Source organism: Rhinopithecus roxellana, chromosome 10 (genome assembly GCF_007565055.1).
Source record: "Rhinopithecus roxellana isolate Shanxi Qingling chromosome 10, ASM756505v1, whole genome shotgun sequence".
In the NCBI taxonomy this organism is placed as follows: Eukaryota; Metazoa; Chordata; class Mammalia; order Primates; family Cercopithecidae; genus Rhinopithecus; species Rhinopithecus roxellana.
In genome coordinates, this window is record NC_044558.1 from 2,468,476 (window position 1) to 2,492,856 (window position 24,381).

Below are 24,381 nucleotides of genomic sequence, written 5' to 3' on the forward strand. Positions count from 1 at the left end.
CTTACTCTACAGTCCAATTGAGAATTTCTCCCACTAGTTGAATGGGGGAAACATGTGCTTCTTACACATTTTCTGAAAGTGGGAAAAAGTGACCAGGTGAGAACAAGGAAGGTCTGAGCCCCCCGGAAACGATGACTTCTGGCCTGACATTCCTAGAAATTTACCTTGATACCATGTGTGGGAAGTGTTCAATTCTGGTTATTTCCATCTCATTCTTGTTGAATTCTTCCCCCTCTCCAGTTTCCTGGATTTTTTTCAGTGTGCCTATTTCTCCTATTGGTTAAGGGGTAAGGAAGGCCTAGTTATCATTCAAGGCCTTGAAAGACAGAGACCTGAAAGTTGGGGGGTTTATCTTCACTCCTTGTTTTACTTTATCCCCCTCCATTCCCAGTGACCTCATTTTCTATCCCCCATTTCCCCCATTTTCCTTTGCTTTTTTTTTTTTTTCAATCTAAAACTTTTCAAAATGAAAGTCAGTGGAGAGTTGAAAGGAGATGGAGTCCTAGAGGAAGACCTAAATTAGCCTAACTTCGATCATGTTTTTTTATTGTTGTTGTTTTTTTGAGATAGAGTCTCACTCTGACAAACAGGCTGGAGTGCAGTGGCACAATCTCCACTCACTACAACCTCTGCCTCCTGGGTTCAAGCAATTCTCATGCCTCAGCCTCCCAAGCAGCTGGGATTACAGTCGTGCACCACCACACCTGGATAATTTTGTATTTTTAGTAGAGATGGAGTTTCACTATGTTGGCCAAGCTGGTCTCAAACTCCTGACCTCAGGTGATCTGCCCACCTCGGCCTCCCAAAGTGCTGGGAGTTCAGGCATAAGTCATCGCACCCGGCAGGATCATGTTTGAGTGTGTTACCTCCACGAGTGTTAAGAATAAGGAGAGATCATCTTCCAAGCAACACTATGGCATATCCATCATGCGTCCCATCTCCGTGGGTACTCCTTTTCTGGAATGTCTCCCTGATTCCTCCTGACTTTGCAGACCCTTATCCATTTTTCCCATATGTTGTTCTCAACACCAAATCGCCTTCCTTGGTCTTCCACCCATACTGATGTCTCCTGTGGCATAGTATCTAGCACCACACCAGGGACAAACAAGAAAGCTCAATAAACCACGTATTTCCGAGCCCAGAGGCACCATTTTGGACTCAATCTCACAGCTCTCTCAGCCTTCTTCAAGGAGGCTGGGAAAACACAACATGCTGCCAGGATACTGGCTTCTCTCTGTCTGACTTGAGATCTTCCCAGTAACTACTGATGTCCTGGTTGGAAATCTCTTTTATGTTTTGAACATCACAACGAAAGTTTCTGTGGCTTTCCTACTTTTCTCCATGAACTTTCTCCCTAGTAAAAAAAAGAATGGGTTTCACCTTTGTACCTCTCCTTCAGATTCTTTTATCTATCTATCTATCTATCTATCTATCTATCTATCTATCTATCTATCTATTCTTTGAGACAGGGTCTCACTCTTTCACCCGGACTGAGCACAGTGGCAGGATCTCAGCTTGCTGCAACCTCTGCCTCCAGGGGCTCAAGTGATCCTCCCACCTCAGCCTCAGCAGCTAGGACTAGAGGCGCCCCACCACACCCGGCTATTTTTTTTTTATTTTTCATAGAGATGGGTGTTCACCATGTTGCTCAGACTGGTCTCGAACTCCTGGGCTCAAGCAATCCACCCACCTCAGCCTCCATTACAGGCGTGAGCCACCAAGTGGGCCCTTCTTCAGAATCTTTACTGGCTTTTCTTATTCCCCCTGCCCTCCTTCGTGACTGCCTTTGCTTTTTTTTTTTTTTTTTTTTTTTTGAGACAGAATCTTCCTCTGTCCCCCAGGCTGGAGTGCAGTGACGCGATCTCGGCTCACTGTAATCTCTGCCTCCCGGGTTCAAGTGATCCTCCTGCCTCAGCCTCCCGGGTAGCTGGGATTACAGGCGCCTGCCACCGTGCCCAGCTAATTTTTGTATTTTTAGTCGATAATTGGGTTTCACCATCTTGGCCAGGCCAGTCTAAAATTCCTGACTTCATGATTCACCTGCATTGGCCTCCCAAAGTGCTGGGATTACGGGTGTAAGCCACCACACCCGGCCTCGCCTTTGCTTTTATACCTAGAATAGTTTGCTATTGCCTGACCCTCCCTGTCCTGCCTTCAATTTTTCCCCCACATTCACTCTTCAACATGTCTTCATGGGCGTTCAACAAAGTCCAGAAGGAAGGCAACATTTATGGCTGCTTTCCAGCTCTGTCCAACAAAACTTTCTGTGATGATGGAAATGTTCTTTATCTGCACTTTCCAATACAGTAGCCAATAGTCATGTGTGGTTACTGAACACTTGAAAATGTGGCTAGTGCAACTGAGGAACTGAATTTTTTTTTAAGTTTTTTTGTTTTGTTTTGTTGGTTTTTTGTTTGTTTGTTTTTGTTTTTGTAGAGATAGAGTCTTGCTCTGTCACCCAGGCTGGAGGGCTGGAGTGCAGTGGCGTGATTTCTGCTCACTGCAACCTCTGCCTCCCAAGTTCAAGCAATTCTCCTGCCTCAGCCTCCTGAGTAGCTGGGACTGCAGGCACATGCCGCCATGCCCTGCTAATTTCTTTTGTATTTTAGTAGAGACGGGGTTTCACCATGTTGCGCAGACTGGTCTCTTAACTCCTGAGCTCAGGCAATCCGCCCACCTTGGCCTCCCAAAGTGCTACGATTACAGGCATGAGCCACCGCACCTGGCCTTTTAATTACATTTATGTATTTATTTATTTTTTTGAGACAGAGTCTCACTCTATTGGCAGGCTGGAGTGCAGTGGCGCGATCTCGGCTCACTGCAACCTCCCCCTCCCGGATTCAAGCAATTCTTCTACCTCAGCCTCCCGAGTAGCTGGGACTACAGGTGCACACCACCGTGCCTGGCTAATTTTTGTATTTTTAGTAGAGACGGGGTTTCACCATGTTGGCCAGGATGGTCTTGATTTCTTGACCTCGTGATCCCCCCACCTCAGCCTCCCAAAGTGCTGGGATTACAGGCGTGAGCCGCCGCGCCTGGCCATTAATTAAATTTAAATAGCCCCATGTGGCTAGTGGGTGGCTATTTTCCCATATAGGACAGCACCACTTTAGACCACCTTGGCCCTAAACTGCCTCTTTTCTTTCTTTTTTTTTTTTTTTTTTTTTTTTTTTTTTTGAGACGGAGTCTTGCTCTGTCGCCCAGCCTGGAGTGCTGTCACGCGATCTCCACTCACTGCAAGCTCCGCCTCCTGGGTTCATACCATTCTCCTGCCTCAGCCTCCCAAGTAACTGGGACTACAGGCGCCCACCACCACACCCGGCTATTTTTTTATATTTTTTTAGTAGAGACGGGGTTTCACCATGTTTACCAGGATGGTCTCCATCTCCTGACCGCGTGATCCACCCCCCTTGGCCTCCCAAAGTGCTGGAATTACAGGCATGAGCCACCGTGCTTGGCCCAAACTGCCTCTTTTTCCACCTTTTCAACTTTCATCACCAGTAATCCTTAAGTAGAAAGTCAGGGAGCAATTCTGGCTGCTGTGTTTCAGGTAATCAGGGCCACTGTTGGCATATACTTTACCATAGGTGTGTGTTTGTTCAGAGTGTTCACGTTTTCACAGATTAAACAGACTGTGTGGCGGATCCAGGGGATCAGTAAAAATGAAAAGGCAAGGGAAAATGGGACCAGGAGTAATAGCTAAAGACTTGTTTTGCCCAGAAGGGAGGACTTAATGACCAGGAGGAGACGATGACAGTGTCCACTGAACCCTCCCAGGTGACTTCAATCTCAGAGGTCCTGTTCTCTCTTCACAGACTCCCTAAACTATTCCATGTTGTACTGCCACGGGTTTAAGTTCCACTGCCAACACACACCTCAAACACACTTTCAACTCTCTGGCACTAGCTTCGCTCCAGAGCTCCAGAGTCATGATTCCAGTTCCGTTCTGTTCAGTTCTCCCCGGATGCAACACAGCTCCTCAGACCTAATTTGTTCCCACTGATATTCCTTTGTATTTCCTCTTTCAGTTGATGGGACTGTCCTCCACCCATTCATTCCCGCCCAGGAGTCATCCTAGACTCCACCTTTTCTTTCCCTCCTCAGATCCCTCATTCCTTGAGTGCCTCCTCTGCTGTCCTAATCCCCGCCCTGCCTCTGCTCAAAGGCTCACTCACTGACTTTAAGCTTAAGCTCCTTAGGGTTTTCAATCATGATTTAAGAATTTTTTTTTTTTTTTTTACATCTTCAGCACCTATTTCCATACCTGGAATATTGTAGAAGCTCAGAAGTGTTTCCTGAAACGCATAAACTGCCTTTCTGCCTAAAATATAAACAGACTATTATAATTTTCCCTACAGGACAAATTCTAGAAGCGAATGCGGCCCTTCAAGGTCTGGTTCCTTTTAATATCTGTAGCCTTACCTCACACCACTACTTCCTCAAAGTTTTGCTTCAGCAATTTTTTTTTTTTTTTCTGAGACGGAGTGTCGCCCTGTTGCCCAGGCTGGAGTGCAATAGTGCCATCTCAGCTCACTGCAACCTCACCTTTAGTAGAGACGGGGCTTCACCATGTTGGCCAGGCTGGTCTGAAACTCCTGACCTCATGATCCGCCTGTCTTTACCTCCCAAAGTGCTGGGATTATAGGCATGCGCCACCATGCCTGGCTAATTTTGTATTTTTAGTAGAGATGGGGTTTCTCCATGTTGGCCAGGCTGGTCTCGAACTCCTGACCTCAGGTGATCCACTTGCCTCAGCCTCCCAAAGTGCTGGGATTATAGGCATGCACCACCATGCCCAGCTAATTTTGTATTTTTAGTAGAGATGGGGTTTCTCCATGTTGGCCAGGCTGGTCTCGAACTCCTGGCCTCAGGTGATCCACTTGCCTCAGCTTCCCAAAGTGCTGGGATTACAGGCGTGAGTCACCGTGCCTGGTCAGGATGTCTTCTTGAAATGATTAAATAATAATTTGAAACTCCGGTGCTAATGCCAACTAGTAATATTAGCATATCTACCCAAGACAGTCTAATATCCAATATCTTACAGTCAGACTAGGTATGGAAGGAAGTCCCTCATTCCTGTTGTCCACATCTCCTCCTACCTTAGGTGGCTAGCTTCAAGAGATAAGTATCCAGGTCAGTTATCCTGGATAGCCACACAGTCAGGAGTTTCCAACCAGTCACTGCTTTAACATATTCTCAAACCACTATTTGTACATATTCAGTACAGTACTTAGCAGTGTAAGCAGTGCCCAGGCCAGAAATCCTGGAATCATCCTTGACTCCTCTCTCTCACATTGCATCCATCCGTCAGCAAATTCTGCTAGCTCCATCTTCAAAATACATCCAGAATACGACCGACCCCTTCTCATTGCCTCTACTCCTAACCTGCTTTAAGCCACCATCAGGTCTCATCTGGATTATGGCTACAGCATGCTAATAGGGCTTTCTGTTTCTGCTGTTACCCTCCCCCAACAGTCTGTCCTCCATACAACAGCCAGAGTGATCCTTTCCTAGGTTTTACAAAGGCTTAGAAAGTCCCACATGATCTGGCTTCCTTCTTCCTCGGTGATCTCACCACTGCTCTTTCCTTCTTTCACAAGAGTCTAGGCACACTGGCTTCTTGCTGTTCCTTGACCACACTAAGCATACTTCTGCCTTCCTGCATACTTTAGGGCCTTTGCGCTTGCTACCCTTTTTTGTTATTTATTTATTTATTTATTTATTTATTTATTTATTTATTTATTTATTTTGAGACGGAATCTCGCTCTGTCGCCCAGGCTGGAGTGCAGTGGCTCAATCTCGGCTCACTGCAAGCTCCGCCTCCCAAGTTCACGCCATTCTCCTGCCTCAGCCTCCTGAGTAGCTGGGACTACAGGTGCCTGCCACTGCACCTGGCTGTTTTTTGTATTTTTAGTAGAGACCGGGTTTCACCGTGTTAGCCAGGATGGTCTCGGTCTCCTAACTTCGTGATCCGCCCGCCTTGGCCTCCCAAAGTGCTGAGAATACAGGCATGAGCCACCGTACCCAGCCTTTTTGTTGTTTATTTTTTGAGACAGAGTCTCGCTCTGTCGCCCAGGCTGGAGTGCAGTGGCGTGATCTCAGCTCACTACAATCTCCACCTCCTGGATTCAAGTGATTTTCCTGCCTCAGCCTCCTGAGTAGCTGGGATTACAGGTGCACACCACCACACCCAGCTAATTTGTATATTTTTTAGCAGAGACAGGGTTTCACCCTGTTGGCCAGGCTAGTCTGGAACTCCTGGACTCAAGTGATCCACCCACCTCGGCCTCCCAAAGTGCTGGGATTACAGGCATGAGCCACTGCACCCGGCCTGCACTTGCTACTTCTGCCCAGAATGCACTCATCCTAGCTGCTTCTCTCACCTTGTTCAGATCTCTGCTTAAATGTCACCTCATCAGTGAGGACTTCCCTAGTCACCTATATCAAAAGCAACCACTGCCTGCCTCCCAGCTTGCCTGCCTGTCCTCTATCCCCATTCTACCTTGCTTTATTTTTCTATCATTACCGTATCTCCAGAACCATGAACAGTACTTGACAGAGTAGGCATTCAGTACATATTTGTTGAATGAATGTGGCTATATATATATATATAAGCTGAAAAACTGACTTTTAAAAAAATGCTCTAAGTCACTTTTCTATCTCACTGAGTTGGCATCCCCTCTCTCTACCTGGGGGCACCTTAGCGCTGTTTTTTAGAGTTTATCTCCCTCCCCCAACACAAATGCACATCACATCCACACACACTCAGCCACACCCACTCATGCTGCTCAGGCAAAAAAACTCAGTCTCCCTTCATTCCTTCATCACTCCTCCAGCCTCCTTCCACTCTCATCTCCAACAGTCCTGGGATTGCTCCAGAGACATGACCTCACATCTGAAGAGAGGACCCCCTTTTCTGGCCCAGCTGTACCCTCTCAAGGACTTCATGACTTTGGCTCCATCAGATACAACAGTGAACGTAGGAACTTTGTTTCTCTTCCTTGCCAACAATCCTTATCTGCCTTATATTGAGCCTCACCCCTGGAAGGGCCTGCTCTGCCTTCTACATCTTACCTATGGGACACTGCTCACCACAGTTCACTGGACAGAAAGGAAAGAAAAGAGAAAAGAAAAAGGAAAGGAAAGCGAGTGAAAGAAAGAAAGAAAGGAAGGAAGGAAGAAAGGAAGGAAGGGCGGGAGGGCCAGGTGCGGTAGCTCACGCCTGTAATCCCAACACTTTGGGAGGCCAAGGCAGGCGGATCACCTGAAGTCAGGAGTTCAAGACCAGCCTGACCAACATGGAGAAAACCTATCTCTACTAAAAATACAAAATTAGCCAGGCGTGGTGGCACGTGCCTGTAGTCCCAGCTAGTCGGGAGGCTGAGGCGGGGGAATCACTTGAACCCAACCTGGGAGGCGGAGGTTGCAGTGCGCTGAGATCATGCCATTGCACTCCAGCCTGGGCAACAAGAGCAAAACTCTGAAAAAAAAAGAAAAAAGAAAAAAGAAAAAAGGAAGGAAAGTAGGAGAGAAAGAAAGAGAGACAGAGAAAGAAAGAGAAAGGAAAGAAAGAAAGAAAGAAAGAAAGAAAGAAAGAAAGAAAGAAAGAAAGAAAGAAAGAAAGAAAGAAAGAAAGAAAGAAAGAAAGAAAGAAAGAAAGAAAGAAAGAGAAAGAGAGGGGGAGGGAGGAAGGGGGAGGGAGGGAAAAGAGAAGAGGGAGGGAGGAAGGGAGAGAGGAAGAGAGTGAAGGAGAGGAGAGGAAAGGAAATGAAGGAGAGGGAGAGACCAGGAGAAGGAAGACAGACACAAACTCTGGTTACTGGCAGAATTACATCCCTTTAATTCCTGGAGTAGACAACTGCCTATATGGTATGTCTCCAACAACTCTGAAAATGGGCTCTTGCATTTCCTCTTTCATCCTCACCTGTTCAACAGTTTTTTTCTCTTTCTTTTTCTTTTTTAGAGACACGGCCTTGCTCTGTCGCCCAGGCTGGAGTGCAGTGGTGTAATTATGGCTCAAGCAATCCTCCTACCGCAGCCTTCCAAGTAGCTGGGACTACAGGCACACAGCGCCACACCTGGCTAATTTTCTTTACTGAAGAAACAAGGTCTCACTATGTTGTCCAGGCTGCTCTCCAAATCCAGGGCTCAAACAAGACTGCTGCCTTGGCTTCCCAAAGTGTTGGAACTACAGGTGTGAGTCACTGTGCCTGGCCAACAATTTCCTTTTTTCTTTTCTTTTTTTTTAATTGAGACAGAGCCTTGCTCTGTTGCCCAGGCTGGAGTGCAGTGGCAAGATCTCAGCTCTTTGCAACCTCTGCTGCTGGGTTCAAGCGATTCCCGTGCCTCAGCCTCCCAAGTAGCTGGGAGTACAGGCATGCACCACCATGCCCAGCTAATTTTTTGGTATTTTTAGTAGAGATGGGGTTTCACCATGTTGGCCAGGCTAGTCATGAACTCCTGACCGCAAGTGATCCATCCACCTCAGCTTCCGAAAGTGTTGGGATTACAGGCATGAGCCACCATGCCTGGCCAGCAGATTCTTAAGTTTTGGAAGGAAGAAGAGAAAGGGCTCTAGGCACCTAAAGGCAGCAGGTAAAGGACAGCAGGTGGCTGGGCGCGGTGGTTCGTGTCTGTAATCCCAGCACTTTGGGAGACCAAGGTTGGGCAGATCACTTGAGCTCAGGAGTTTGAGACCAGCCTGGGCAACATGATGAAACTCCCCATCTCTACAATTTAATTTAAAAAAAAAAAGGATAACAGGTAACCAAAAAAGAAAAAGGTGGCTACAAGATTGTATGCCTTCAATTGGCGGAGACTGTGTCTTATACTTTTGTATGTATGCTTAATACAACGTACCTAGGATAGTGGCAGTCCTCATTAAACATTTGTTTTTTATTTTTATTTTTTATTTTTTTGGAACAAAGTCTCGTTCTATCCCCCAGGCTGGAGTCCAATGGTGTGATCTCGTCTCACTGCAACCTCCACCTCCCAGGATCAAGTGATTCTCCTGCCTCAGCCTACTTGTGGGATTACAGGCACTTGCTACCACGCCCGGCTAATTTCTGTTTTTGTTGTAGTTGTTGTTTTGAGACGAAGTCTCACTCTGTCGCCTAGGCTGGAGTGCAGTGGCGCAATCTTGGCTCACTGCAACCTCCATCTCCTGGGTTCAAGTGATTCTCCTGCCTCAGCCTCCTGAGTAGCTGGGATTACAGACATGTGCCACCATGCCCAGCTAATTTTTGTATTTTTAGTAGAGACTGGATTTCACCTTGTTGGTCAGGCTGGTCTCGAACTCCTGACCTCGTAATCTGCCCGCCTTGGCCTCCCAAAATGCTGGGATTACAGGCGTGAGCCACCGTGCCAGGCCTTAAACATTTGTTGATTGGCTGGACAATAAAGAACTTGCTTTAGAAGGAGGACAAAAAAAAAAGGAATGGATAGGATATCTTTAGTTAAGTTTCAGCCACAGAACCTTTACTGGGACAACTCTCGATCACATGTCAAACTGCTTTCATTTGGGGCAAGAGGATAAGGGGAAGTTGCATGGTGGGATGTGCAGAGAGAGAGCATCTGGAAGATAAAAGATTTTACTAAGTATCTTCCCCAGAAATAGCAATGAAAAACAAATTTACTTTTATTCTGTCTCTGTTTTCCTCTGACTTGCCAGTCTGCCAGCTTGTATCTTAACTATCTGTCTCTGCCCCCTGTCTCTATTATTGTTTTTTCCTCTTTAATAATGATCAAGTCCAAAGAAACCTGAGAAGCCTGTTCCTAGCACCTTTTCCTGAGTTACCAGGAACCCCCTTTTTCTCCCCCAGGGAATTATTGGGAACAAGTCTTTCTCATTGGGTCAGACTCCACACAGCACTAATATGGCTAAAAGCCAGAGTAAAGAACCAGGGAAAGCTGGAGTTTGGATGAGTCTGGTTAAAGTCCATCCTAGACAGTCCAAATGCCCTGACCACAAAGGGGAGGGCCCTTCTCTCCAGCAGAGCCAGATTTTATGCAAGACATTTAGTATGTCAAAGTATCAGTCTCTGGCCTTGGAGGCAGGTCTCCTGGGCCCCGTTTTAGCTTCTCCCCTGGGTGATCCAGGTTAACTGAGCTCTCCACTCCTTTCTTCCCCCAAACTTTAGACCTTTTACCTAAGAAAGCAGCAAGAAAGGTCAGTGCAGGACTGGCAGCTCTTGAGGACGCAAGAATTAGAGTAAAAGGAAGGGGAGAGTGGCATTAAACTAATAGATTTCAGAACTGTAGCCTTTCCCCAGTCCAACCCTTCACAGATGGGTAATGGGGGAGGGCTCCAGGTCCCTCTCCAACGCCAGTTCTCAAGGGCCTCGGGTTCCAGCCTGGCCGAGGAGCGCCATCTGGCGGCCAACCCCCCAACCTGGATTCTCTGCCCCATCCGACTTTCTGAAGCCCGAACTAGATCAGGGCTGGAGAGTGTCACCTCCTCCTCTGCGTCACTCCGGGGACTCCGCCCTGCCAGGAACGCTCCTCCTCAAGCGGGGACAGGCCCAAGCGCCTCCCCGGCAGGAAAACTGCCCATCCTCCCTCCAGGGTAGACTGCTTCTCCAGTAGAGTCTGCTTAAAGCTCCCCCCAGGGATCCGCCCCGCCTCGTCGCCCACATAGAGCCCGCCTCTCCCCGAGGGGCATCTGCCCCTCGTCCTCCAGTTTCCCCTGGAGGAGGGAGAGGGAACGTGCTGCACAGCGCCCCCAAGTTCAACCCCCAACTCGGTCCCTCCCGAAGAATGGATTCCTCTTCTCCTTCTCCCCAGCGTTATGGGAGCCTCTTCCACGCCACAGAACCCAAATCCCAAATCCAGGTTACTAATGAGCTCCCCTTCCTCGTGGCCAGGTGAACCCTCTCGACCTCAGGCTCCGCTTGCCTGAGCTTGGCCCACGGCCCCGCCGCCCTGGGACTCGGCCCCAGCCTTCTCACCACCCACGCCAGTGGGCGGGGCTCCCACGGCCCGGCCCCGGGTGGGCTGGCCCATCGTGACGTCACTTCCGCCCAGGCCTGGCCTAGGTTCGGGTTCCGTGGGCCGAGGGGGGGTACGGAGGTGGCAGCGGTGGGAGGAGGCGGCGTGGAAGGCCGAGGAGCTCGAGCGCGGACCAATCCCCGCGTTCTGGGCCGCGACCCTGACCCTGCAGCGCACCGGGAAGCGAAACCGGCCGGATGGGCCGCTGAGCCCGAATCGGGCACTGGTGAGGCTCGGACAGAGCGGGCAGCCCTGAACGGGAGCGGGCCCGCGGGGCTGCAGGGTCTGGGAGCCCGGGATGCGGGCTAGGGAGACAAGAGGCTCAGGCCTACCTCTCCGGCTCACCCGGCGGGGAGGCGGGAGCTGGAGGAGCCGCAGACAGGCGCGGGGATCTTAGTGAGGCCCACCTTGGGGAGGCCTGAGTGTAAGGAGGGGGCGGGGTGGCTGGGGTCATTAATGGGGCGGAGGACCGGCACTTGGGATTTTCATCTAGAACGGTGGCGGCGGGGGAGGAGGGGAGAGTATGCTACCGGCCAAAGCTTTGGGAAGAGGATGGCTCTGAGTGGGGGAGGGAAAAACCGAGAGGCTTGGAAAATTTTTCCGTGGCCCTAATTGAGAGGTTTGAAGAGCCCTTACCTCCCTAGAGGGTTGTGTGGAACACTGGAGTAGGGTCTCCCTGGAGTTTAGGGGTCAGTTACAGCATTTGGAAAGGACAGTGCTCTGAGAGTCCCTACACTGAGTGGGTGTGCAAAACCCTGGCCACCTCCAAGTATCTGAGCTTCCACATGTTTCCAGTGTGGAGCCCCCTGGAGCTGAGATCAGGATGTTCCGCTTCCTGAGGGATGTGGAGCCTGAGGATCCCATGTTCCTGATGTGAGTATTCCCTCCCCCTCAAGCTTCCCACTCCAGGTCTCTCAGCAGTTCGGGCAGACATCGGGGTTCCCATTGCTGGGAATGGTTGGAACTGGCTGGATACGCAGCTCCTACCTAGCAGGAAGTAGGCATCGGTGCCACTGTTGCTCTGTGCATATTTTTTGCAGGGTGGTGGAGGGATTAACAGTTTGGCGCTTCTGCCATCCATACTATGTGCTCACTCCACAGGGATCCCTTTGCTATTCACCGTCAGCATATGAGCCGTATGTTGTCAGGTGGCTTTGGATATAGCCCCTTCCTCAGCATCACAGATGGCAACATGCCAGGGACCAGGCCTGCCAGCCGCAGGATGCAGCAGGTAATGGTGCTGTGACACACCTGAGACCCAAAGAAAGGTTGGAGGTTGGTTAGGAAAGCACTTTAGTTTTCTTGCACTACAGCCAATTGAGCAAGTGAAGTGCTCTAGGAATGGGGGAAGGGGTCAGGAAAAAGGGCTTTGTGACTCCCTTTTGAGAGAATGGAAAAAAAAAATTGAGGCCATGGGCCTGGTTTGGGATTGTAAAGAGATAGGATGTGGTCTGTAATTTCTGTTCCTCATGTGTTCCTGTAGGCTGGAGCTGTCTCCCCTTTTGGGATGCTGGGAATGGTGAGTCTTTATCTCCCCGTGTCCTTCCATCTCAGACACGCTCTCTACCCTTAGGTATTATTCCCCAGTGTGCCTTTTAGGAATAGTTTCATGGGTAACCCCAGAATCTTCTCTTTTTATGGCATTCACAAACCTCTGAGCCTGTTGGGTACTAGGAGCCCTGTGGGTTAAAGGTGTTATTAACTCTCGTTGGGAGGCCGAGATGGGTCATCACTTGTGGTCAGGAGTTTTGAGACCAGACTGGCCAACATGGTGAAACCCCTTCTCTACGAAAAATACCAAAAAAAGCCAGGCATGGTGGCACACACCTGTAGTCCCAGCTACTCTTAAACCCAGGAAGCAGAGGTTGCAGTGAGCTGAGACTGCGCCGGTGCACTCCAGCCTGGGCAACAGAGCCAGACTCCATCTCAAAAAAAAAAAGAAAAGACGTTATTAACTCTTGTACTCCTAGAAGTTCATACTCATTAGGAAGATGTAATTGTCTAGCAAAATTTGTTCTTTGGAGGAGGGAGGCGCAGTTAAAGGGCCAACTAGAGATGATTTTTTGGTAGGTTTTAACAATTTCATGCCTTATCTCTTTAGAGTTTAGAATCCATTAACTTTGGCTTGCTTCCTAAAGATGGGGGGAATATAGCAGGCAGGAGGAGAAGGAAAATTGGATCAGGGCAGTCATAGAGATTGAGGAAGGGGTCAGCAGTTTACAGGAAGAGAAACATGAGTATTCTGGTTACGTTAATAGAGGATGAGAAAGAGAACTTGCTAGATGTGAAGAAGAGAAAGGAAGTGTGCAGCCACGTGGGTTGTGGGTTCCTAAACAGGATCAACTCTGAACACTGACTTTGCTTTCCTGACTCTGTTTTCCATCTGTTTTCTCCAGTCGGGTGGTTTCATGGACATGTTTGGGATGATGAATGACATGATTGGAAACATGGTGAGACTTGCCCCATACCCTTCCCCGGCCTTGCTCTCAGTGATGGCTGACAACACCTTGAATCTTCTAAGGCAAGAGGGAGACAGTATGCTAGTGAAGGGTAAAGTACTGGATACAGTAATTGAACCAGAGAGCCTTGGGACACTGTATCTGCTGTCATGCCTGCCTGAAGCAGCCAGCAGCAGCACTCTTATGTAGCATACAATTAAGGCTCTGTCTCTGCAGATCCTTCTTGCTCGTGGTTGGACTTAGAGGAATTTGGGAGGGTAATGATGAGGCCTGATGTTTTTTCAGTTCTTGGATTTTGTGAGACAGATACAGGCTAGGACAGGCAGCTGAAGGGTGAAATCTCTTCACCAGGGGGGATGCCTCCCCATTCAGCCCTCCCCTACCTACCCTGTCCTCAGGAACACATGACAGCTGGAGGCAATTGCCAGACCTTCTCATCTTCCACTGTCATCTCCTACTCCAATACGGGTGATGGTGCCCCCAAGGTTTACCAAGAGACATCAGAGATGCGCTCAGCACCAGGCGGGGTGAGTAGGGGAGCCCTCCTGTCCCAGAGAAGGGGGGATTGAGCGGCACCCCCAGAAACCCTGGCTGCTTTTTTCTGGATTGGGTTGTGTGTGGTGTGTGTCTGCTGAGATGGTATAGCCAGGGCTTTGGAAGGGGCGGCTGAGTGTGCCATGTTCTGCCTCATCCCAGATCCGGGAGACACGGAGGACTGTTCGGGATTCAGACAGTGGACTGGAGCAGATGTCCATCGGGCATCACATCCGGGACAGGGCCCACATCCTCCAGCGCTCCCGAAACCATCGCACGGGGGACCAGGAGGAGCGGCAGGACTATATCAACCTGGATGAGAGTGAGCCTTTCCTCCCACTTCCTGGCCAGCAGCCCCTAGCCCAGTTCCTGTGGGCTAGGAGACATCCCTAACTCATAGACACTTCTGGGCAAAGCTCTGGATCAGCCCCATATATATATATATATATATATATTTTTTTTTCTTTTGAGACGGAGTCTCGCTCTTGTTGCCCAGGTGCCCAGGCTGGAGTGCAGTGCCGCGATCTCAGCTCACTGCAACCTCCGCCTCCCGGGTTTAAGCAATTCTCCTGCCTCAGCCTCCCGAGTAGCTGGGACTATAGGTATGTACCACCACGCCCAGCTAATTTCTGTATTTTTAGTAGAGACGGGGTTTCACCATGTTGCCCAGGCTGGTCTCAAACTCCTGACCTCAGGTGATCCACCCGCCTTGGCCTCCCAAAGTGCTGGGATTACAGGCATGAGCCACCGTGCCCGGCTGTCAGCCCCATATTCTTACCGCACTCGGAGCCTCCTCCGCTCAGGGGCTGAGTCAGGTGCTGGCGGTGTCTTTGAGAGGGGCCTGCTTTGTCCCTGAAGTTCCGTATTGATAGTGTTACACTCTTCTCCACCTGGATCCGTTTCTTTCTCCCCTCTATCTTTTTCAAATCCGCAATTATTAAGTACCTAGCGTGCACACAGGACTACGAACCTGAACTGAAGAATAATCCCATGCTGATTTCTTCCTCTAGTAGGCCACCTTAGGCCTACCGGTGGCTTCCCGAGATCGTGTAGAAACCAAAAGAGCTAAGGGAATTGCCGCCCCGCCCACCCCTGCACACACACTCAGCGTTCGCCGCTTTGGCCGGAGAGGCTGTGACTCGCTCGCACATCGGCCTCCAGGAGCCGGGCCGCACACAGGCCTCATGTGGGCTCTGTCCCCTCCAGGTGAGGCCGCAGCGTTTGATGACGAGTGGCGGCGGGAGACTTCCCGATTCCGGCAGCAGCGCCCCCTGGAGTTTCGGCGGCTTGAGTCCTCTGGGGCAGGGGGACGAAGGGCGGAGGGGCCTCCCCGCTTGGCCATCCAGGGACCTGAGGACTCCCCTTCCCGACAGTCCCGCCGCTATGACTGGTGAGGGCCCCGGGCCCTCAGCCTCTCTTGTAAGTATCAGGGGTAAGGAGGGCGGGGTGCACCTGCGGATGGTCCTCGGCCGCGAGGCAGGCCACAGTCCAGGCTCCCGCAGGAGCTGCCTTTGATAGTGCAAGTTGGTGTGGAAAGAGAAAAATGTTCTCACTGACATAGGCGATTAAACCCCAACTCTTGGCTCTTAACGTAAGTTTTTTCTTCCTTCTGATTTGTGCTCCTCTCTTTTCCCCTCCAGGTACAGGCTGAGAGGCTGAGAAATCATCCCCCAAATAACTTTTTCCTCTCTGATTCCCATCCCCAATTTAATATTAAATTAACAGGCAAGCCGGCCCCCACCTCTCCCTGGGGGTCTCAGGGAGAACCTTTCACGGCACCCTTTCCCTACCTTTTCCTTCTTTAATCCCCTTACCATGATGACTTCGCCTCTGCATCTACTAACTTGATTTTTCATTCTGCTGCTCCATCTTCAAAACCCCTCACCTTTCCCATTCTACTCCTGCCATGCATTGAAGGGTCTTTTGGGGTGAGCTCTGGGTTTAGGGGCCTCCTCCATCCCTCAGCTACCCTGGATCTTTGCCCACCTCTTCCTCAGAGGCCCCACTGAGGGGCCGTAGCCCTGTCTAGGGCTGTGGAAGGAGCAGACTGGTTCCCAACTCTTTCTCCCTACTCCTGCCCACACACATCACGAGAATCTTCCCTAAACCCTTCTCTGCCTTTATTTTTTGATTTGTGCAACTTGTAACTAGGTGTTTATGGAATAAAGGAGAATGGAAAAAAGACCAAGTGGGATTCTGGTTGTACTTTTGATCTTTTCCTGTTCAATTCAACCCTCCTGTCTCCTCTGAAGTTACCTGCTCACTTTTCCTCATTCCACGTGTAGCTTTCGTACCTCAGAGTTCAAGCCCACATCTCCTTGGTGCGGAGAGACCATCAGCACTGGCAGCTGCAGGCCATCAGCACTTGGCTGGGCTAGGCTGGGGCGTGAGAGCATGAGCACGTGCCTCGCTGGCTCTCCCCTCACATTCTGCTGTAACTGCTCTTCGGGGATGCGTTGGGCATCTCTCATGGGTGGCAGCAGGACTTGCTGCCCCTTGCCCCTTAGGCAGAGTTTCTTTCCTGCACTCTGGGTGGAAACACTTCCGATCACCCTGCACAGGCCTTCAGAGGGGAGGAACTCTGGTCTGCAGCGTTCCACAAACCCTCCAGCCACAGTAGTTGAGAATTTGAGCCCAGGAAAGGAGACTAGAGAAGAAAACTTAACCTGGAACCTGAGCATGACTGGAAGGGCATGAGGAGCTCACATTTCTCAAGACGTTCACTCTTGCTTTGCCCAGCCAAATGGGTCACTCTTCCTCTTGGGAACTTACTTAATGATGACAAATGTGTAGGAGAGTCTGATCATGGTTTTCTCTTTTATTATAAAAGTCTTGAGTTCTTTTCAGTTGGTAAGGACACGAAGACACCTAAGGCTCTGGGTCCTCTCAGGGAAGGGAGAATCTTCCCGCATCTCATGGACGAGTAGATTCAAGAGGATAAGGAGCGGCTGAGTGCAGTGGCTCACACCTATAATCCCAGTATTTTGGGAGGCCGAGACAGGCGGAGCAGGAGGTCAGGAGATTGAGACTGTCCTGGCGAACATGGTGAAACCCTGTCTCTACTAAAAATACAAAAAATTAGCCGGGTGTGGTGGCGGGCGCCTGTAGTCCCAGCTACTTGGGAGGCTGAGGCAGGAGAATGGCGTGAACCCGGGAGGCGGAGCTTGCAGTGAGCCGCGATTGTGCCACTGCACTCCAGCCTGGGCGACAGAGTGAGACTCTGTCTCATAAAAAAAAAAAAAAAAAAAAGGATAAGGAGGATTTGTCCAGTGACTCAACAAGCAGAGAGAGATGAAGTTGAGCTCAACAACCAGGCACTGGTGTCCTAGTCCAGTGCAGTTACTAAATCTCATTAAGTAGGCTGGTGAAGATGCACGACCAGGTCAAGGGAACCCAGTGGTGAAAGAATCCAGGAATCCCAGAAGTCAAACAGGTGTGGATTATTCACCAGCTGGGCTCTGAACTGTGGATGATGGAACTTGGCAGCCATAGTCCTCATCTTTCTTTCTTTTTTTTTTTTTTTTGAGATGGAGTATTGCTCTGTCACCCCAGGCAGTGGTGTGATCTCAGCTCACTGCAGCCTCTGCCTCCCCAGTTCGAGATTCTCCTGCCTCAGCCTCCTGAGTAGCTGGGACTACAGGCATGTGGCACCACGCCTAGCTAATTTTAGTGTTTTTAGTAGAGACAGGGTTTCACCATGTTGGCCAGGCTGGTCTTGAACTCCTGGACTCATATGATTCACCTGCCTCGGCCTGCCAAAGTGCTGGGATTACAGGTATGAGCTGCTGTGTCTGGCTTCACAGCTCTCATCTTTAAGTGTTATCTTGCCCTGTGCAGATAAGCACACGACTGTTTCCTCTGAGAAAGGAGTTTTCAGCTGGGCACGGTGGCTCAAGTCTGTAATCCCAGCACTTTGGGAGGCCGAGACGGGCGGATCACGAGGTCAGGAGATCAAGACCATCCTGGCTAACATGGTGAAACCCGTCTCTACTAAAAAATACAAAAAACTAGCCAGGCGTGATGGCGGGCGCCTGTAGTCCCAGCTACTCAGGAGGCTGAGGCAGGAGAATGGTGTAAACCCGGGAGGTGGAGCTTGCAGTGAGCTGCGATCGGGCCACTGCACTCCAGCCTGGGTGGCAGAGCAAGACGCCATCTCAAAAAAAAAAAAAAAAAAAAAAAAGGAGTTTTCTTCACTCTCCTGAGAAGGCAGCAAGGTAACCTGGAGTTGAAGGAGCCTCAGTCCTTAGCTCTGCCACTAACAGCCTTGTGGTCTTGGGCAGGTCACTCACCTCCCTGGACCTGAGTTATGCGGGGCCCTTCTAGCCACAAAATATCAGGCCCAGCCTCTCAACCCCGATTTCAGTTCCAGCGCCTGCACGCGCAGGTGTAGTCCTGAGTGTGACTGGAGCAGGGTAAGGCTGCCCTGACCTCAGTCCAGGTGAGTCAGTCCAGTGTTTTCAGGGATTCCCCTGTTCAGGTCCTAGCCTTTAGGCATGTGAACTGATTTGTACCCCTGCTCCCTGCTGTAGGGTTTGGACCACCCTTCAGCCCAGCCCTTACTCCTAGGGCCTGTGACTAGTTCTCAGCAGGGATATGTTGTGGGAAATGAGGTGTGTGTTAGCATCAGTAGAGTGAGATGCTCAAGAACCAGCCCCCAGCGGGGCGCAGTGGCTCATGCCTGTAATCCCAGCACTTTGGGAGGCCGAGGTGGGTGGATCACGAGGTCAGCATATCGAGACCATCCTGGCTAACACGGTGAAACCCCGTTTCCACTAAAAATACAAAAAATTAGCCAGGCGTGGTGGTGGGCTCCTGTAGTCCCACCTACTCGGGAGGCTGTGGCAGGAGAATGGTGTGAACCTGGGAGGCAGAGGTTGCAGTGACCCGAGATCGCGCCACTGCACTCCAGCCTGGGTGACAGAGCAAGACTCCATCTCAAAAAAAAAAAGAACCAGCCGCCTAGCACATCCTGACCTGTCTGCCAGTGGGGTAAGGGCCACAGGACAGGAAGAGGAAAGGAACTTTTCCGAGGGACACAGATATTCTACTTCCGGTCAGCTCTCCATCTGGGCCCAGCCTCACACAGCAGCCACCCCTCAGCCACTGGCCCAGCGAATATCCAGAGGACATGGGCAAATGACTCAGGTTATTTTCTCCACCCCAGAACATTACAGGTTGGAAGAGGCTGACACTAGGTGTGTGACTAAGCAGAAAGACACAGAGGAGGGAAACAGGCTGCAGACGCACAAGCAAGACCTGGCTCCACCACTGAGCCACACTGTGGGAAAGACTCTTCCTCTCTCGATGTCAGTTCTGCACTTTGTAAAATGGACCTTTCTAGGCACTGGTGACTATGGATTCATACCTCAGAACTGAGACCTGAGTGCAGAGAGTGTCTGACACGCGCATGGGATACAAATGACCGTTCCACGCTAGTATTTCTCCCTGATCACTGTCTCCCTGCCTTGCTCCTCCAGGGTTCCCTGGTGGTCCCTCATCCCCCACTCCATCCTCAGGACCCCTAAAATACTTCCAGACACAACCTGGATCTCATCCTACTGGCCTGGAACAGCCCCCAGCGGTTCACCCTCCCAGCTCCTGGCTATCATCTCTCACTCCCTCCAGACCTCCGCCCCACAGATCAAGCAGAAACAAACGTCTGGGCCCACTCTCCCCCTGCCCTGTTTGTGGTTTGGGGTTTTTTCCCCTTTCTATGTAATGGCCTCAGGCCCTAGTAATAATACCCTTTTTCCTCCACCCTCTACCCCATGTCCAAGTTACATAAACAGGTGACCCAGAGAACCAGGAGCTGGCCCACAGAACCCAGAAGTCTGGTCTTGCTACCTGGCTTTATGTTCCCAATCCTGGGACTGTCATTCCAGGGGCTGAGGGAACAGCAGGGGTTAAAGATGCCTTCTCTCAGCCCATTCCAGTTGGGCTATGGGCAAGAAGAAAGTAATCTTAACCTCTATCGCTTGTAGACATCACTGGAGTCTTAGGAGAGGAAGGAGACAGGTAGTGCTACACCAAGACGGGGAGATAAAGATGGGACGGTGAGGCATGGGAGGCACTAGGAGGTGAAAGAAATCACTGAGGAGCTGGGGCATGGGGAGACGTTGGTAGCTGGCTCTCATAAGGAGCCTCTGTCCAGCCTCATCCCTCGGGAAAGCCTGTGTTGGGGGCACAGAGCTGACATAGCCTGAGGGAGAGGGGCCTGGGACGCTGAAGCCTGACAGAGCTACTACAGAAGGAGCCCTGAAACCCCCCAGTGTAGAGCAGTGTAGAATGTGCTGATGACTCTTAGCCCTCTTAGCCTCCGTGTCTGCTTTTTTTTTTTTTTTTTTGAGACGGAGTCTCACTCTGTTGCCCAGGCTGGAGTGCAGTGGCGCGATCTCCACTCACTGCAAGCTCCGCCTCCCAGGTTCACGCCATTCTCCTGCCTCAGCCTCCCGTGTAGCTGTGACTATAGGTGCCCGCCACCATGCCCTGCTAATTTTTTTTTTTTTTTTTGTATTTTTAGTAGAGACAGGGTTTCACCGTGTTAGCCAGGATGGTCTCAATCTCCTGACCTCATGATCCGCCCGCCTCGGCCTCCCAAAGTGCTGGGATTACAGGCGTGAGCCACCGCACCCGGCCTTTTTTTTTTTTTTTTTTAAACGGAGTCTCGCTCTGTCACCCAGGCTGGAGTGCAGTGGCACTCTCAGCTCACTGCACCTCTGCCTCCCAGGTTCAAGCGATTCTCCTGCCTCAGCCTCCAGGTAGCTGGGATTACAGGCACCTGCTATTGCGGTCAGCTAATTTTTTTATTTTTAGTAGAGAGGGGGTTTCACCATGTTGGCCAGGCTGGTCTTGAACTCTTGACCTCAGGTGATCTGCCTGCCTGTGCCTCCCAAAGTGCTGGGACTACAGGCGTGAGCCACTGCACCCGGCCCGTGTCTGCTCTTAAACGGTAGCTCTTGGGGGACCAGGAGAAGCAGAGAGTGCTTCCCTGCCTGGGCTCAGGCCCCTCTGGACTGTCCCTGAGAGGAGGCGAACTGGGTTAGCATTCAGCCTTTCTCTGCCCCTTGAGGTTCTCTTCTTCCTCCCTAAAGCCCTTATTTTTGGGTGGGAATAGGGTGTTGCTCCTGGTTTATCCCAGCATCACCCCCTCCTTTTCATCTGTCACCTGCCACCTGGAGAGTTTGCCATTTCTGGAACATCATCTTGAAGATGTCAGTGTTCTCCGGCCAGGAGGCCAACCAAGCATCTGAGGGGTCTGAGACATTTGGGCCCATGAAGCTGGAGGATGGGAGACGGGGGACTTGAAAGAGCTGTCCAGGTGGGACTGAGTCTCTAAAGAGCAGAAATATCGGCTGGGCGCAGTAGCTCACGCCTATAATCCCAGCACTTTGGGAGGCTGAGGCAGGCAGATCACGAGGTCAGGAGATCGAGACCATCCTGGCTAATATGGTGAAATCCCGTCTCTACTAAAAATACAAAAAAAAAAAGTAGCCGGGCGAGGTGGCGGGTGCCTGTAGTCCCAGCTACTCAGGAGGCTGAGGCAGGAGAATGGCGTGAACCAGGGAGGCAGAGTTTGCAGTGAGCAGAGATTGCACCACAGCACTCCAGCCTGGGCAAAAGAGGGACACTCCCTCTCAAAAAAAAAAAAAAAAAGAAAGAAAGAAAGAAAGAAAAAGAGCAGAAATACCTTGGGAAAAGCCAAGATGACACTGAGGTGGTGTATTAGTCCGTTTTCACACTGTTGATAAAGACATACCCGAGACTGAGTAAATTATAAAGAAAAAAGAGGTTTAATGGAATCATAGTGTGGCTGGGGAGGCCTCACAATCATGTTGGAAGGCAAAAGGCACATCTTACATGGCAGCAGGCAAAAGAGAGAATGAGAACAAAGCAAAAGGGGTTTCCCCTTATAAAGCCATCAGATCTTGTGAGATTTATTCACTACCACGAGAACAGTATGGGAGAAACCACCCCTATGATTAAATTATCTCCCACCGGGTCCCTCCCACAATATGTGGGAATTATGGGAGCTACAATTCAAGATGAGATTTGGGTGGGGACACAGCCAAACCATATCAAATGGGAAATGCTTTGGTGAAAGTAAACACAGTCGTGTTCCTAGAACACCACTGGTGACTCCAGATAAAGATGTTATGTATTTGAGGTGGGGGAATTCACAATTCACAAGGAATATGGCAGGGAAGGACAGAAGCCGATTCCCAATATAGATGAATCTTAATTTCAGACAGCCCAAATATAATATAAATGACAATTTCAGACTTAAAAGAGACTTTAGAGATCGTCTGCTCTGGAAATTCCCAAATATGGCAGTAGGTCTGCTTTCAGACACACTAAAGCAGAATGTCAGGGTTGGAGATGATTTGGATGCCCCTTAGCAGTTAATTCCAGATATCATCAAAACCACCGTTTCCATTTTCTTCTGAAGAAACGGAGAAAGACTTGTTTAGCATCATACAGCTATCTCATTGTAGCACAGTGAGAGCCAGGACTCAAAACCTAGATTGACAGAAATGATACTAATATGTATAGAATGATTCATCATAGAAGTCCTTTAAATAGAATGTTTCCTGCAGGGCGTGGCAGCTCACGCCTGGAATCCTAAACACTTTGGGAAGCCGAGGAGGGAGGACTCCTTGAGCCCAGGAGTTCGAGACTAGCCTGGGCAACATGGCAAAATCCCGTATCTACAAAAACAAAAACAAAGCTGGGCATGGTGGCTCACACCTGTAATCGCAGCATTTTGGGAGGCTGAGGCAGGTGGATCACCTGAGGTCGGCAGTTCAAGACCAGCCTGGCCAATATGGTGAAAGCCTGTCTCTACTAAAAATACAAAAAATTGGCCGGGCGCAGTGGCTCAAGCCTGTAATCCCAGCACTTTGGGAGGCCGAGACGGGCGGATCACGAGGTCAGGAGATCGAGACCATCCTGGCTAACCTGGTGAAACCCCGTCGCTACTAAAAAATACAAAAAACTAGCCGGGCAAGGTGGCGGGCGCCTGTAGTCCCAGCTACTTGGGAGGCTGAGGCAGGAGAATGGCGTAAACCCAGGAGGCAGAGCTTGCAGTGAGCTGAGATCCGGCCACTGCACTCCAGCCTGGGCGACAGAGCGAGACTCCGTCTCAAAAAAAAAAGAAAAAAAAAAAAAATTAGCTGGGTGTGGTGGCATGCGCCTGTAGTCCCAGCTGCTCAGGAGGCTGAGGCAGAAGAATCGCTTGAACCCGGGAGGTGGAGATTGCAGTGAGCCAAGATCATGCCACTGCACTCCGGCCTGGGCGACAGAGTGAGATTCCTTCTCAAAAACAAAAATAAAAAATTAGCTGGGCATGGTGGTGCGTGCCTATAGCCCAACTACTTGGGAGGCTGAGGTGGGAGGATCACCTGAGCCAGGGTGGCAGAGGTTACTTCAACCCAGGCAACATAGCAAGACTTTGTCTCCAAAAAAAGAAGTTTTTGGTGGATTGTACAAATTTTTACATAAAAAATTACCCAGCCAGGCATGGTTGTTCACACCTGTAATCCCAGCACTCTGGAAGGCTGAGGTGGGTGGATCACGAGGTCAGGAGATCAAGACCATCCTAACCAACATGGAGAAACCCCGTCTCTACTAAAAATACAAAAATTAGCTGGGTTTGGTGGCGCACGCCTGCAGTCCCAGCTACTTGGGAGGCTGAGGCAAGAGAATCGCTTGAACCAGGGAGGCAGAGGTTGCAGTGAGCCGAGACTGCACCACTGCACTCCAGCCTGGTGACAGAGCAAGACTCCATCTCATAAAAATCAATAAATGCATGAATTAATTAAATAAAATTATCCAAGTGTGCTGATAACCCTGTATGTTTTTCTAACCTTTTGAAAAAAATCTATGGCAAAATTGCTTCATGTGTGTATGTGTGTATGTTCTGTGAGTTTTAACTCACATGTACAGATTTGTGTAACCACTACCACAATCAGGATTAGAACAGTTCCATCACCCCTCAAAGCCCTCCCTGTAGCTCCTGTAGGTACACCCTTCCTCTACCCCAACTCCTGGCAGCTAATGATCTGTTTTCCATTGCTGTATTTTCACCTTTTCCAGAATGTCACATAAGGAAATCACATAGTAGGTAACATTTTGAAGGTGCCGCCCAGACTGAAGTGCAGCGGCGCAATCTCAGCTCACCGCAAGCTCCACCTCCCGGGTTCACGCCATTCTCCTGCCTCAGCCTCCCAAGTAGCTGGGATTACAGGCGCACGCCACCACGCCCGGCTAATTTTTGTATTTTTAGTAGAGACGGGGTTTTACCATGTTGGTCAGACTGGTCTCGAACTCCTGACCTCAGGTGATATGCCCACCTCAGTCTCCCCAAGTGCTGTGATTATAAGCATCAGCCACTGTGCCTGGCCAA

At 50.2% G+C, this 24,381-nt stretch overlaps 1 protein-coding gene across 2 annotated transcripts; it reads left to right on the forward strand.

The window, feature by feature from the left end:
• Positions 1-10,599: 10,599 nt before the first annotated feature.
• Positions 10,600-16,167, forward strand: MLF2 (myeloid leukemia factor 2). Of its 2 annotated transcripts, none has more exons than XM_010385917.2 (9): positions 10,600-11,212; positions 11,782-11,859; positions 12,088-12,217; positions 12,470-12,505; positions 13,383-13,436; positions 13,844-13,972; positions 14,142-14,301; positions 15,186-15,398; positions 15,620-16,167. In XM_010385917.2, exons 2-8 carry the CDS (start codon positions 11,810-11,812, stop codon positions 15,371-15,373), a joined length of 747 nt encoding a protein of 248 aa, XP_010384219.1. In that variant the 5' UTR covers positions 10,600-11,212; positions 11,782-11,809; the 3' UTR covers positions 15,374-15,398; positions 15,620-16,167. The 2 variants fall into 2 exon arrangements, with proteins under 2 accessions (XP_010384219.1, XP_010384220.1); XM_010385918.2 differs by lacking the exon at positions 10,600-11,212 and adding an exon at positions 11,243-11,410 and having other exon boundaries at positions 15,620-16,161.
• Positions 16,168-24,381: the final 8,214 nt, after the last annotated feature.